The sequence below is a fragment of the Zeugodacus cucurbitae genome, chromosome 5, assembly GCF_028554725.1.
Source record: "Zeugodacus cucurbitae isolate PBARC_wt_2022May chromosome 5, idZeuCucr1.2, whole genome shotgun sequence".
NCBI lineage: Eukaryota > Metazoa > Arthropoda > Insecta > Diptera > Tephritidae > Zeugodacus > Zeugodacus cucurbitae.
Window position 1 is genome coordinate 27,463,402 of NC_071670.1, and position 16,522 is coordinate 27,479,923.

The following is a 16,522-nucleotide window of genomic DNA, read 5'->3' on the forward strand; positions in this document are numbered from 1 at the left end:
CACCTATACTGTGCCAATTATGCCCGTTAAAGTGCTACCGGAAATTTATCTTTATGTTTCTATAGGTAATTCATACTATGATTTCAAGTATTTAATACCCAACACTCCAACAGCGTAAAGTTAGTGCTTCTCAAAATTATTAAGAAGAATCTCTCTCCATTTAGTAAGTAGTTAACGTTAAGTTACCTACATTTTCGGCACTTCACCCGTATAAACCAGCTTAAACTAACAAAAAAAGTATTTATTAGCAAAATAATTGTTGCTTTTTTTCAATCCATCTTAACAATCTTAACATTGCAATAAGTTTATAAACCTTCTATTTAAAAATGTATAATTCAAATAATCTTTGCAATTTTTAGCATATTAAAAAAGTTGAAAGGAGAAGATTTAGCAAATATTATTCATTTTGTAAAAAGAATACCCATAGTTTTCCAACGGTCCCATTAATATAACTTCATAAAAATACATTGGGATTAGGGATTGTTGGGCGTTTGGTTAAAAAACTGTAATAGATTTTTATAATTTATCGATTAGTACCCAAACACACCTTTTCGTATAAGCATCTATTAGACTTTAATTCTGGTTGGAAAATTGCAACCATGAATTTAGATTGTCGATACTGCAGGCTATGCTGTATAAAGACAACATATACATAATTTTTCACTTCTCTCTAGTTGTCGTTCTACTGTTGTTTCCGAAGATTAATTTTTATAAGAAATTGAATGTTTAAAAGAATATTACCTTATTAAACGTCTAAATTTATAACGAACGAAGTGAAAATTAATAAATAAAAGACAGAATACAGAGAGCGGTACGTATTGTAAATGTTTCTTCAAAACTTTTGCTGACCATTAAAACATAAAAAGACAACGCCCAGGAAAGCGTTGAAGAGGCTGTGGTGGTAGAAAATTGGAACACAAGTATGTAATAGCATTGAGTGGTGTTTATAAAATTGTTCACTGTCATTGATGACATCACCTCGCATACTCTATTCATTCTGTAGTATTATCATGAGTCGTGAACACTAAATATATAAAACAGAGGTGAACAAGGAAGCCTAATTTAAAAGGTGATTCCAGTAAAAAAAACTTTTATTGCTAATAATAAATGGTGAATAAATTGTGAAAATGCCAAATATATTTGTGCTTGAAGTAATAGAGAAAAATATACAAATGTTTGTGTGGGTTTTATCTAGGTGCTTCAGTGAAAGTGCTAACTTTATATGCGTAAATCTGGAGTATGTGTAATAATGTTAATGTTGTTAATGTAATGGATCGGAAACTACCTGTGCTTATAAGGAATAGAAAATCTTGGTTCAATATGAAAACTTATTTTACTATATCTTTATTATTCCTAGTAATTATGTATACATACACAACAGGCACATATTTAACCAAATGAGAATTTCTTCATTTCCTCTTATTTCTAAACATCAATATCTGCATATAGGAGTTTATACATTCGTGATCAATATTTAATTACGTAATTGATAATGACCGCAGTCACTCATATTTACTTGTATACATTATGAACATGTATGTATAACTACATACTATATGTATATTACCAGTCATCATGCTTTGCGGCATCAGCAGTTAAATAGATTTGACAACATTAAGAGAATCGAATAACTCAGGATATACTCAATTGCCTTACATTATATACATATGAAATCTACATATATATGGTTTTAATGCAATAATATTATATGTATTGAAATTATTTCAGATTCCAAAATCTTTTATATTTCTTTGGAATCTTTTGAATGCTTGAAGTATATATATATATTAGAATTATAAAATATATGAATGCTCTTGATAGCATTAATTAAACTAAAAATTTGTGCTTCTAAACGTTGGTTAGCTTACCTATCTATATCTTATCTTATGCGTTACACATTTGATTTTAATACACGGTTCATATGTATGTTGCACTTATATGAGCACATACATGCGTGAGCACAATAGGGCGTTGTACAAACTATAATTAATTAATTTGTTGGAATATAGTGAATGGCACACAGAGAGTAAGACTTTTCTTTAATTTTTAGTCATTAATTTATTATTAATGTTTAAAAATCATTATAATTAGTTAGAAAAAGGCTGTTCTGAAATTAAATCTAGTACAATGTAGGAAAGTTGTTTTGTTATATATATATATAGTAAATTATTACTTAATAATAATTGGTAGAATAATACATATATATATATATACATACATCATAAACACACTTCTCACTACTTGAATAGATTTTATTTTTTAACACAAATTGATATTGCTATTTTAGATATAATTTATCGACAAAATGACGACCGACATTTCAATTGTTCGATGGGACCCTAGTCAGGGTCCGGGAAACGAATATATCGATGAATACGAATATGATGGAGGAAATTCCAGCTCTAGACTCTTTGAACGATCGCGTATAAAGGCTCTTGCTGAAGAACGAGAAAACGTTCAAAAGAAAACGTTTACAAAATGGGTTAATTCACATTTATGCAGAGTTAATTGCAGAATTGGTGATTTGTATGTAGATATGCGCGACGGAAAATATCTCATAAAACTCCTTGAAGTATTATCTGGTGAGCGTCTACCAAAACCAACCAAAGGAAAAATGAGGATCCATTGTTTGGAAAATGTAGATAAAGCGCTGCAATTTCTACGTGAGCAACGCGTGCATTTAGAAAATATAGGATCACATGACATTGTGGATGGAAACGCTTCTCTCAATTTGGGATTAATTTGGACTATCATTTTGCGATTCCAGGTAAATTATTTTTCTATTATATATTTAAAGTCCCCAATTTTTGGGAAAAGGAGAGTAATAAAGTATATTACTTAATAAATTTTTAGATTCAAGATATTACAATTGAAGAAGTTGACAATAAGGAGACTAAATCTGCTAAAGATGCCTTACTTCTGTGGTGTCAAATGAAAACCGCAGGATACAATAATGTGAATGTCAGAAATTTTACCACTTCCTGGCGAGATGGACTTGCATTCAATGCCATTATTCATAAACACCGTCCTGATTTGGTGCAATTTGAAAAGTTGTCTAAGGCGAACCCCTTGTACAATCTAAATAATGCCTTTGACGTTGCTGAAGATAAATTAGGTCTTGCAAAGTTACTCGACGCTGAAGATGTATTTGTCGACCATCCCGATGAAAAGTCTATTATCACTTATGTGGTTACCTATTACCATTACTTCAGCAAGCTAAAGCAGGAGACTGTGCAAGGCAAAAGAATTGGAAAAGTTGTCGGAATTGCAATGGAAAACGATAAAATGATTAATGACTATGAACATTTTACAAGCGATTTACTAAAATGGATCGAAACAACAATCCAAGCTCTTGGGGAAAGAGAATTTGAAAATTCTTTAGCGGGAGTGCAAAGTCAATTGGCTCAATTTTCGAACTATCGTACTATTGAAAAGCCACCAAAGTTTGTAGAAAAGGGTAATTTAGAGGTGTTACTATTCACGCTTCAATCGAAAATGCGTGCAAACAATCAGAAACCTTACACCCCCAAAGAAGGTAAAATGATATCCGATATAAATAAAGCTTGGGAGCGTTTAGAAAAAGCAGAACATGAGCGAGAGTTGGCTTTGCGAGAAGAGCTGATTCGCCAAGAAAAATTGGAACAACTGGCAGCTCGTTTTGATAGAAAGGCTTCAATGAGGGAAACCTGGCTTTCCGAAAACCAAAGACTAGTTAGTCAGGATAACTTTGGATTCGATTTAGCAGCGGTCGAAGCTGCAGCAAAGAAACACGAAGCTATTGAAACAGACATATTTGCCTATGAAGAACGTGTACAAGCAGTCATTGCTGTGTGCGACGAATTAGAATCGGAACGTTACCACGATGTTAAGAGAATATTGCTGCGTAAGGAAAATGTTATGCGCTTATGGACTTACTTGCTGGAATTACTACGCGCCCGTAGAATGCGATTAGAAATTTCTTTGCAACTGCAGCAAAACTTCCAAGAAATGTTATATATTTTGGATAATATGGAGGAAATCAGGCAGCTACTTTTAACTGATGACTATGGAAAACACCTTATGGGTGTAGAAGACTTACTTCAAAAGCATTCCCTTGTCGAAGCAGATATAAACATTCTTGGTGAACGTGTTAAAGTAGTCGTACAAAATTCGCAAAAATTCTTAAGTGATGACCCAGAGTCTTATAAGCCATGTGACCCTGAAATCATTGTTAGCCGTGTCCAACAGTTAGAGGATGCATATGCTGAATTGGTACGACTAGCAGTGGAGCGCAGAAGCCGTCTGGAAGAAAGTCGTAAATTATGGCAATTCTATTGGGATACCGCTGATGAAGAAAATTGGATAAAAGAAAAGGAACAAATCGTATCAACTGATGAAATTGGGCACGATTTAACTACAGTAAACTTATTGTTGAGCAAACATAAGGCGTTAGAATCGGAAATTACATCACACGATCCTCAATTACAAGGTGTTGCTAAAATTGGTGCCGAATTAATAACTGAAGGTCACTTTGGGGCTGATCGTATTAAGGATCGTTTGAAGGAAATTCTCTCCAAATGGGATCATTTGCTAGACTTGACTAAGTACCGACGACAACGTCTTGAAAATGCTGTAGAATACTTCCAGCTATTTGCTGACGCTGATGACATAGACAATTGGATGCTTGATACCCTAAGAATCGTTTCGAGTGAAGACGTCGGACGTGATGAAGCCAACGTGCAGTCTTTGCTTAAGAAGCATAAGGATGTTGCAGATGAACTGAAGAACTATGCTGAAGTTATAAGTGCGCTACATAAGCAAGCTGAGGATCTGAAATTGAATGAAACAGAGAAGGCAAATGTTGATAAACGTCTAGAAGCAATTGATACTAGATACAAGGAGTTAACCGAATTGGCTAAATTGCGCAAACAACGACTATTAGATGCCCTCAGTCTTTATAAGTTAATGTCTGAAGCGGACGGTGTCGAGCAATGGATAAAAGAAAAGACCAAAATGTTAGATACAATGACGCCTGGCAAAGACATTGAAGACGTCGAAATAATGAAACACCGTTTCGAAGGCTTTGACAAAGAGATGAATGCAAATGCTTCTCGCGTTGCCGTTGTTAATCAACTAGCTAGGCAACTGTTACATGTTGAACACCCCAATTCGGACGAAATACTAGAAAGACAAAACCATCTTAATCAAGAATGGTCTACTTTACGCGAAAAGGCAGAAGCTAAGATGGATGATCTGAAATCTGCCCATGGAGTGCAAACATTCTATATTGAATGCAGAGAAACTATATCATGGATTGAAGACAAAAAACGCATTTTAACTGAAACCGACAGCCTAGAAATGGACTTGACAGGTGTGATGACTCTGCAAAGACGTCTTAGTGGTATGGAAAGAGATTTGGCAGCTATTCAAGCTAAACTATCTAGCTTAAGCAAAGAAGCTGATAGTATTGAGAATGAACATCCGGAAGAGGCACAAATAATCCGGGATAGAATTTCCCAAATTGAGCTTATTTGGGAGCAATTAACTCAAATGCTAAAGGAACGTGACTCTAAATTAGAAGAAGCTGGTGATTTACACAGATTTTTGCGTGATTTGGACCACTTCCAGACATGGTTAACCAAAACTCAAACTGATGTGGCATCTGAAGATACTCCAACTTCCTTGCCTGAAGCTGAGAAGCTTTTGAATCAACATCAATCGATTCGTGAGGAAATTGATAATTACACTGAAGATTATAAGAACATGATGGAATATGGTGAGCGTTTAACATCCGAATCGAATACGTCGGATGATCCACAATATATGTTCCTTCGTGAGAGATTGAATGCTTTGAAGGACGGTTGGGAAGAGTTGCATCAAATGTGGGAAAATAGACAAGTGCTACTGTCACAAAGTCTGGATCAACAGTTATTCAATAGGGATGCACGTCAAACCGAAGTGCTATTAAGCCAACAAGAACATTTCCTTAGCAAGGATGATACTCCAGTTAATTTAGAGCAAGCCGAAAACCAACTTAAACGTCATGAAGCATTCCTCACTACCATGGAGGCCAATGATGATAAGATAAATACATTGCTGCAAGTAGCTGACACCCTTGTAGAGAAGGAACATTTCGATGCTGAGAAAATCGGAAAAAGAGCCGAAAACATTGCAAGCCGTCGTGATGATAACCGTCAGCGTGCTTTGGATCAGCACGAGAAGTTAAAGAATCAAGTGAAATTACATGAATTTTTACAAGATCTAGAAGAATTGGCTGAATGGGTGCAGGAAAGATATGTCACATCCCAGGATGAGACCTACAGGAGTGCTAAAACAATTCATTCCAAATGGACACGCCATCAAGCTTTTGAAGCAGAGATCGCCGCTAATAAAGAACGTTTATTTGAGGCGGAAAAGGCAGCTCACGATTTATCTAAAGAGAAACCTGAATTCAAAGATATTATAGAACCAAAATTAAAAGAACTAGCCAAACAATTTGAAGATTTAGAGGTACACACAAAAGAAAAAGGCGCAATGTTATTCGATGCAAATCGCGAAGTTTTGGTACAACAAACATGCGACGATATCGATTCTTATATTACTGACCTGGAAAAACAAATCGTTACTGCTGACACAGGAAATGACCTCACGTCAGTTAACATTCTTATGCAGAAGCAACATGTTATACAAACTCAAATGGCAGCTAAAGAACGACAGGTAGAGGAAATCGACAAACAAACTGAATATTTGCAAAAAACAACTCCATTAGAGAAGATCGAACCAATTGTCACCAAGAAAACGGCAGTTCTTGAAAGATTTGAGAAAATCAAAGCACCACTTATTGAACGCCAAAAACAACTAGAAAAGAAGAAGGAAGCATTCCAATTCTGTCGCGACGTTGAAGATGAAAAGTTGTGGATTGACGAAAAGTTACCCTTAGCTACTTCAAACGATTATGGTAATTCATTGTTCAATGTTCATGTACTAAAAAAGAAAAATCAATCGCTTGCTACCGAAATTGATAACCACGAACCTAGAATAATGGCCATTTGCAATAACGGCAGAAAATTAATCGATGAAGGTCATGAAGATGCTAAGAAGTTTGAGAGTCTGATTAGTGATCTAACTCAAAGATGGCAGGAACTTAAAGATGCTATTGATAATCGAAAGAGAAATCTTTTGGAATCAGAAAAGGTACAACAATACTTTTTCGATGCGCAAGAGGCTGAATCGTGGATGAGCGAACAGGAGTTGTACATGATGGTAGAGGATCGTGGAAAGGATGAGATTAGTGCACAAAATCTTATGAAGAAACATGAAAATCTGGAACAATCTGTTGAAGACTATGCTAATACAATTAGACAATTAGGCGAAGTTGCACGACAATTCAATACCGATGACAGTGGCAGTGGTGATGCCGTATCCGTTAAACAATCCCAATTGGACAAACTTTACGCTGGTCTTAAAGATTTGGCTGGCGAACGTCGGGCACGCTTGAATGAAGCTCTACAATTATTTATGTTGAGTAGAGAAGTCGATGACTTGGAACAATGGATTACAGATAGGGAAGTTGTTGCTGGATCCCAAGAACTTGGACAAGATTATGATCATGTAACATTACTTTCGGAACGTTTTGATGAATTTGCACGAGATACTGAAGCCGTTGGCGGCGAAAGAGTTGCTAAGGTCAACAATATTGCTGACAACTTAATTCAAGCTGGTCATTCAGATTCGGCTACAATTGCTGAATGGAAGGATAATTTGAATGAATCATGGCAAGACCTTTTGGAACTGATTGAAACACGCACTCAAATGTTGGCTGCCTCCAAGGAACTTCACAAATTCTTCCACGACTGTAAAGATATCCTGAGTCGTATTATTGAGAAACAACATGGTGTTTCGGACGAATTGGGACGAGATGCTGGATCCGTATCGACTTTGCAACGAAAACACCACAACTTCATGCAAGACCTTATGACACTTTATTCACAAGTACAACAAATTCAAGAAGAATCGGCGAAACTTCAAGATTCGTATGCTGGTGACAAAGCTAAGGAAATCACTAACCGTGAGCAAGAAGTCTTACATGCATGGTCTAATTTGCAAGCTATGTGTGATGCTCGTAAGCAAAAACTCGCTGACACCGGCGATCTATTTAGATTCTTCAATATGGTTCGTATATTAATGATATGGATGGAGGATCTCGTGCGACAAATGAACACATCTGAGAAGCCTAGAGATGTTTCTGGTGTTGAGCTACTCATGAATAATCACCAAAGCCTGAAAGCTGAAATTGATACACGAGAAGATAACTTTGCCGCTTGTATTTCTCTTGGCAAAGAGTTATTGGCAAGAAGCCATTATGCATCAGCCGATATTAAAGATAGGCTTCTGCAGTTGAATAACAGTCGAAATGCCTTGCTAAGACGTTGGGAAGAGAGATGGGAGAACTTGCAACTAAGTAAATGAGCTTAACATGACAATTGAAACGATTTTAATTTCTTTTATCCATTTGTAATTCTAAAATGTAGTTTTAGAGGTATACCAGTTCGCCAGAGATGCTGCCGTTGCTGAGGCTTGGCTTATTGCCCAAGAACCTTATCTTTTGTCTTCAGAATTGGGCCACACCATTGATGAAGTTGAGAACCTAATTAAGAAACATGAGGCATTCGAAAAATCTGCTGCTGCCCAAGAAGAACGCTTTAGTGCCCTTGAGCGCTTAACAACCGTAAGTATTTTCATAAATTTTATTTTAAAATAATACATATTGGAATTCTGAAAAATACACAGAGGATTTCTATTCAAAAAATCCGATATTTGTATTTGAGCCTAGTTTATAATACTGTATATTGTGTTTAAATATTTTTAGTTTGAGCTTAAGGAAATCAAGAGGCGTCAGGAATTGGCGGAAGAAGCTGAAAGGCAGCGAGTAAAAGAGGAATTGGAGGCTAAAGCAGCTTTGGAAGCGGCTGAACAGGCTAAACGGGAAGCAGAAAAGCGGGATATTGTCGACGCGGCATCAGCAGCAGCTGAAGAATCTACAGGTAATTTTTTTAAATTTCACAATACCTATGATATTCAGCCATCACAAACCAATGAGAAATTATAACGATTCCAAATCAGAGTAACATTCAAGATATTTATTTTTCATTTAAATTCGTTTACCATATAAAAATTGTTATCGTTCTATTGAAGATTTCATAAATTTAGAGTAGAATTGACATCTTTCCTTACGTAAAATTTTCAGTATTTTTTCGAGTAGCTAAGACATTTTGTTAAATATTGACATGAAAGGGTAGTTATTATAAATAACTTTTCTTACAATTTTACTTTTGTTTTTGTGAAGTATTTCAATAAAACACTCATCAAATTACAGCTATGAACTATTGAGACATGATAATGAAGATAAAGGTTAATATTAAAAATATGGCTATTATTTTTTTTTTTTTTGTTTTCTCAATCATTATCTACTAAATGTGTAATATTTAGTTATATAAACTGCTTAATTTTGGTCTCATATTTTACTTAAACAATTTTGCTGCCATGGAAAAGTCGTAATAGACACATCTGTTGATGTGGAACGTACTGTAGAACCCCAAACAGGTACATTAATTGGTTTGATAAAGAGTGTAGAAATTGGCCATATAAATAAATCAAGTGAAATGTTATTTAAGTAAATATATTATTTTATATACATAAGTATGTACCAGATGTAGACGATCCCAGAATTTAAAGTTTAATTTAAATTCTTGTATGGCCCACTTATTCCATCTATTAAGAAGAACGAATAGATGCGGTTCTGTCAACTTATACCATAAGAAAAGTATTATGAAAATATCTCAGTTGAGCGTTCACCTTGAATATATTTTACTTGTATAACATTTTCTTAAGTACTAATTTATCTAGTTACATCATCTAAACCAAATTTAGGAATCTACGAATACTGTTCCTAATTTCATAGTACCAGCAGTTATTTCTGAAAAAATAATTATCGTGTAAAAGTTGTATTTGTTGCTGAACGCAACGCAGTGTTATGATTATCGGTCGTCTGTGTGGCAAAGGGAAACTTCGTTAAAAGTTAGTTTTAATAACAAATATTGCTTTTATTTGTATGGCCACGAACATATTCTACGATCTTAATGTATATATATGTATTTTAATTAAACCATTTTCATATTAAATACTCGTATGTATATGTATGTAAAAACTTTAATATGAAAATGCTTCAATATCAGAACACGCAACTTTATCCGCTGGCGAAGGACAGGAAGGTTATCTCACAAGAAAACATGAATGGGAATCTACTACGAAAAAAGCCTCGAATAGGTCCTGGGATAAGGTATGACCCGTTGTTGTAAATATATCAAGATTTATTTTTTTCTGAATGATTTTTATTTCACAGGTATACGTGGTTGCAAAAGTTGGGCATTTATCATTCTACAAAGATCCAAAGGGTTACAAGAGTAATCCTGAATTGACTTTCCGTGGAGAGCCCACTTATGATTTACAAGGTGCAGGTATTCAAATTGCTACCGATTATACCAAAAAGAAGCATGTCTTAAGAATAAAGTAAGTATTAACAGAGTTTTGAAGGAAAAAAATAATATTTTGCTTAATATGCGTTTTTTTCATATTTCAAAGGCTTTCTGGTGGCGCTGAATTTTTATTACAAGCGCATGATGATGATGAAATGTCTCAGTGGGTATCGTCATTGAAGGCCCAAAGTGATTCAGCAACCGTTGCTGAAAGCAGATCCCAAACATTACCAGCCACTTCACAGAAGGATGAACCAAAACGCAGATCTTTCTTTACTCTTAAAAAAAAATAAAGTGAGGACGTTCATTAATAATAATAATATTAAATTTTGCTTACAAAATTGCACGACAAATACGCTAAATATATGTATATGTATCTTATTTATTAAAAACATGTATGCATTTCAATGTATTCAATAAAACATTTATTCCTCAAACTCTTATAGGGGAATATAAATAATTAATTTATTTAAGATTAATTCGACTTTTTCCCAAAAATATCTTGTGACAAACATCATTATGGGAAATATAAGGTTAATCATATCATATATGAGGAGTGACTTTTCAAAAGGAGATATCTACTTCTTAGCATTTTTTCACAGAATAAGAAAACGTTCTAATGGAAATATTTACAGACCTGCTGAATAGTAAATTTACATATTTAGTTTAAAGTGAAATTATTTGTGCAAAAATGTAAAAATTGGTCGTTTTATTAAAGCTATTTTACGCACCTGCTGGTAAAATAACACCATACTTGGTAGAACTTTGAATAATTTTACATTTCACATATTAGTGGCAGATCTACAGCGGTCATTGTCATAGGCAAAATTAGAAACATTTCTAATTTGGCGACAGCGAAGACTTCAACCATTTTGTCACGAAGTCGTTCTGATGTCTAAAAAACTGTGCTCATAAGAACGCTTGTATTTTAATATTTGGCAGATGTCGCTTGTCGTCGGCTATGTGTTCAGTACAGAGATTTTCCAATAATTAAAACACAAAAGATAGGGGCCTGCTACACTTTCAATATTTATCGTGATATTTGGATGGCGTCTATATTGAATATTGATGGATTGCGGGTCAATACTTCTCGACTGCTAAACGTTCAATATTTATACGATGTTGTTAGTGTTTTCATAAGAAAAAATATTTTTAAAAATGTATTTGTTTGTTTTTTCGTAAATTTTTCATAAAATTTCGGAAGAAAATCTAAGGAAATTATGTTTGGCTCTTGTTTTTGCTCCCACAGCAATTCTTTATATGCATCCAATATTTGGACGTTATCAAAAAAACCTTTAGCAGATGAGTTGCATAGCTCTGCAAAGATTCTACTGTAAACTTAATTCATGTTCATTTTATTAGAATTATTACCAATTCGTACTTGTATATCACAAAAAATGCTACACATTCAATATTTATCTCGCGATCCACGATTCTCGATCTGGATTTTAAAATATTTAAATATTTTGTGATATGGATCGTGATCCATCAATATTGCTTGCTAAACGTTGAATAAATATCGCGATACAGGAAATATCACGATAAATACTGAACGTTTAGCAGGCGCCATAGTAGGTAACACAATGTTGGTTGTTATACTTAAACCTCAAACTACATAGCTCGCGTTTGCGAATTAGTGATGAGCGATATTGCTATTTTTGAATCACTGTGATTTCAGTGATTGCTATTTTTAAATCACTGTGATTTTATATTGCTATTGTGATCACAACAAAAAAAAAACGAATTTATGAGAATGTATACTCCACATTTTTTTTTTTTTCATTTTTTACATTTACATTTTTATAAATTTCAACAATATCCAAAATTTACCTGCTTTTGTAATCACTATTAACTAATTAATAAATTTTGGGTACATTTAACTGCTTTTGTAATCACCGTATCCAAAATTATCAAAATCACAACTAAAATATCTACTGTGATCACTACTTTCGAACTGATATTGTTACTAAACCAAAGCAAAGAATGTATAATAATAAGAAGGAGCAAATGTTAACTCGCAGCTTTTTGTGTGCTAAAATATAAGGGAACATCGAAAACTCGCCACTTCGAAAGAAAAATAATACACCACAGAATGAGCGAACTGAGATCAATTAGACACAAAGGGGAAATGGGTGTTCTCACGTCAATTCTCCATATGCTTGCTTATTAAGATTTACATTTGCAATTTATTTTATATTTCAAGATATTTTATATTTTTAAATTAATATATTTAATAATTAAAAATACATTTTGACTCAAGTTAATAAATTAATAAAAAAAAAATATTTTTATGATGAGCGTCGAATTTGATGGATAGGGAATTTGATGGATATGCAAAGTAGGAAAATATGTACGAGTGAATGTATGAATGATAACTTACTGAATAGATTCTGCGAGAATTCGCCGATTGATGGTAGAAAATGTTGATAGTCATGTTTAATTGTATTAATATATTATTCATAAATATTTTTTTTTATTTAATTTTATATCTATTTTTCATTTATTTTATTTTATCTTTAATTTTTTATGTTACTTTTTATTCATACATATCTAATTAAAAATTCTGTATTAATCTTTAATTATATAAGTAAACTATATAATAATCTATAAACTCATTATGGTCTCGAGCAATCATTGATTTGCCGTCGGCAAATTTCATAACAATGTGTATGTTCAAATATTTTTGCTCCCATACGCGTGCAGAAATATACATATATGTACATACATACGTATAAATGTGAACATACAAATCTACATTTCTCACACTTGTCACTTCGACACATCTTCAGAAAAAACTACTCGCCTACAACAAAAAATTACAATAGCATTTACATTCATAAACGCATGCGTATCAACAACAAAGCAAAGGGACTTCATTCATACGCGCAAGCATCGCGCACACCTCCGCGCATGCCCTGCCTAAAAGCGATTTGTCTAGTCAAATTCAAACAATTTCTGATATTTCCTTCAGAAGAGAAAACTGGCAGTGGCCGAGAATCGTATTCATATTTCTATTAGAACTAACATCTGTCCTATGGATTATGAAATATCAATTAAGCTAATCGGTTCTCAATAGCTATCATGGTGCGGTTGGTTCGCACGCACTCGCTTTTTAGACGGTGCTCGGGTTCAAATCCTGGCCGATGTCTTATTTTTTGCATATTTTATATTTCTGGCACAATTGATGGCAAATATGAAAATTGATTCCTTTTTGATTTTTGTCAAGCTGATTGCACTGTTGCCACTTTTCGCTTTGACTTCAGCATCAGCAACGAGATATGATTTATAATTTTTGCCATCGTCGCGATGAGACAGTTTGTCGACAGCGACGTCTGCAGCGGGCAAAAGAGTTGGCGTATTGTTGTTTCTGCTTCTTGATGATCATATTTTTTCGTCGTGAACTACACATGCACATATGTATGTTTGTATATGGGTTGGTTTGTTTTTTGTCGATCATTCACATTCACATATTCTAATTGGTGCGTTTGCTGTTACGCATATGGAGGAATAGTGTTGTTGTTCGTACGACGGTTGCCAATTCGTAATATTCTACATACATATGTACGTACACTTGTAAGTTTGTAGGTCATTCGCGAATTCCCTTTTTATGCGTATATGCAGATGTACTTATGAGTGAATGTATGTATTTCGAAGTACGTGTGAGATGCTACATACGTACGATTGATACTTATGGTATATGTGTATATGTTTGTATTTTATTTTTATAAATATAATATAAATATAAATATAAATAGAGAAAATATTAAAATTAAAATAAAAAACGTGTGTAAATAATTATCATATTTTAAATATAATAGAAAAAAATTGCAAAAAAAAAATTATAAGACGAAATTACCAATAATCAAATGAATAATAATTAATTGGAAATAAAATAAAATATAATAAAAAAAAAAACAAAAAAGTCAAAAAATATATTAATAGTTCATATGTAAGATTTGAACTCGAACAATATATTTGGAGTTGCAAAACGTTGGGTTGCTAAGCACGCAGCACCAAAGTCAACTTTAAGACCAATGCATTTATTGTGATATACTTACAACACAAGCGATATACACTCCTCTACGCAATTTTTCCACCACTATGAGGGAACACGACAAACTACACCTCATTGATAGAGAACATGAAAAATATCCAATTAGAAATCACAGAATTGTGTGCGAATTTGTGGTTGATGAGGAGGCAAATTCGTAAATCTTGTGCGATTAATAATTATTTCTTTACAATACACATTATTCCAATTACCCCTTATGCGCATATCAAAGAACATCTGCGTGGTCAATTTCTATAGAGTAGTTCCCTTGAAGTGTGGTGTAGTTTCTCTGATGCATACATTTTCTGTTCTCATGTTCCTTTATATCGTGGTGCACGCAATTGATCAGTTCCCTTATAAAGTGGTAAACATTGGCTTGCTTCCCCGTTTGAATGGTGTGTTCCTTCATAGTGTTCGAAATTTTTTCGATGTTCCCTAATGTCAAATAACATTTTAGCACAGCTAACATTTGCTCCTTCTTATTATTATACATTCTTTGGTTTGACCAATGTCTAATAATAAGAAGGAGCAAATGTTAACTCGCAGCTTTTTGTGTGCTAAAATATAAGGGAACATCGAAAACTCGCCACTTCGAAAGAAAAATAATACACCACAGAATGAGCGAACTGAGATCAATTAGACACAAAGGGGAAATGGGTGTTCTCACGTCAATTCTCCATATGCTTATTATACATTCTTTGACTAAACAGTGATTGCTACTTTCGAACTGATATTGTTACTAAACAGTGATTGCTACTTTCGAAATCATATTGTTACTAAACAGTGATTGCTCCTTTCGAACTGATATTGGTACTGAACAGTGATTGCTACTTTCGAACTGATATTGATACTGAACTGTGATTGTTACTTTCGAACTGATATTGTTACCAAACAGTGATTGATACTTTCGAACTGGTATTGCTACTGAACAGTGATTGATACTTTCGAACTGCTATTGTTACAGTGCTCGAATTAGAATCACTGAACGCTATTTCCAAAGAATGTATAATAATTATTATTATTATACATTCTTTGCTATTCCTACAATGATCGAATTAGAATTACTGAACTGTTATTGCTACAGTAATCGAATTAGAATTACTGAACTCTTATATGTAATGTGATTGAACAAAAGCAATGAACTTCTCTATAGCTACTATGATCGATCTCAAATTACTGAACTGAAATTGCGATTGTAAATCACTGATATTTACAAAAATTGATCACAGTTGTTATATGTGATTTTTCAATTACAGTGAAAAAATCACCGGTAGTGAAATATCGCTCATCACTAACAAAGATGACATGATACGAAACTCTCTCATTTTTCCTCAAACCGAATTCCCTGATCTCTCATTTTAAGTTGGTAGCAATGCGAGTTGAAGGAATTTTTGACAGAAAAGGCGGGATGCCAGAAGTAATACCGGTAAAAGTATATGACAAAATCGGTGCGAAATACAATTTTAGGGAAATACACTGATAATATTAAATTGTGTGAAACTATTTTTTTTTGCTATTATTTGTTACAAATGACATCTAATATATCAAATGACATCATTATATTTAATATATTATATATTTTATGTTAATAAATTAATATATTTTGTTGCATGATTTTATATAAAATCAATTTTTTATTTTCTTAATTATTTATAATTAGTACATAAGTATATTGAAGTTAGTATATATATGATATAGGTCTAATAGGAACAGATCATTTAAAAATAATATCTAAAAGTTAAAATACCCAAAAGTTATTTCTAAAATGCCCAATTTATTTTTTTTTACATAGTGGGATCATTGTCAAATGTTATAAAAAATGTGGATTTTTACAGCGCTCTCTCAGAATAATGAGTTTCGTATCATGTCAACTTTGTCACTAATGCGAATGCGAAAGCGAAATGCGCTTGACTGCGTATATATCGAGCAACTCCATAAATGCGCTTTTGAATGCGTT

At 33.5% G+C, this 16,522-nt stretch overlaps 1 protein-coding gene across 4 annotated transcripts; it reads left to right on the forward strand.

Annotated features, from left to right (window-relative positions):
• Positions 1–649: 649 nt before the first annotated feature.
• On the forward strand, positions 650–10,978 carry LOC105215412 (spectrin beta chain). 4 transcript variants are annotated; one of them, XM_011189318.3, is made up of 9 exons: positions 650–920; positions 2,288–2,767; positions 2,854–8,440; positions 8,511–8,707; positions 8,849–9,023; positions 9,532–9,582; positions 10,215–10,318; positions 10,382–10,548; positions 10,621–10,978. In XM_011189318.3, the coding sequence occupies exons 2-9, from the start codon at positions 2,306–2,308 to the stop codon at positions 10,805–10,807; spliced, it is 6,930 nt and encodes a 2,309-aa protein (XP_011187620.1). In that variant the 5' UTR covers positions 650–920; positions 2,288–2,305; the 3' UTR covers positions 10,808–10,978. The 4 variants fall into 4 exon arrangements, with proteins under 4 accessions (XP_011187620.1, XP_011187619.1, XP_011187622.1 ...); XM_011189317.3 differs by having other exon boundaries at positions 650–811; XM_011189319.3 differs by lacking the exon at positions 650–920 and adding an exon at positions 927–1,069.
• Positions 10,979–16,522: the final 5,544 nt, after the last annotated feature.

Excerpts from the sequence above, each read along its gene's own strand:
- LOC105215412 (XM_011189318.3), top strand. The coding sequence starts at position 2,306 with ATGACGACCGACATTTCAATTGTTCGATGGGACCCTAGTCAGGGTCCG. Across the intron at positions 2,768-2,853 it reads CTATCATTTTGCGATTCCAG|ATTCAAGATATTACAATTGA; the intron begins GTAAATTATTTT and ends ATAAATTTTTAG. Across the intron at positions 10,319-10,381 it reads CGAATAGGTCCTGGGATAAG|GTATACGTGGTTGCAAAAGT; the intron begins GTATGACCCGTT and ends TTTATTTCACAG.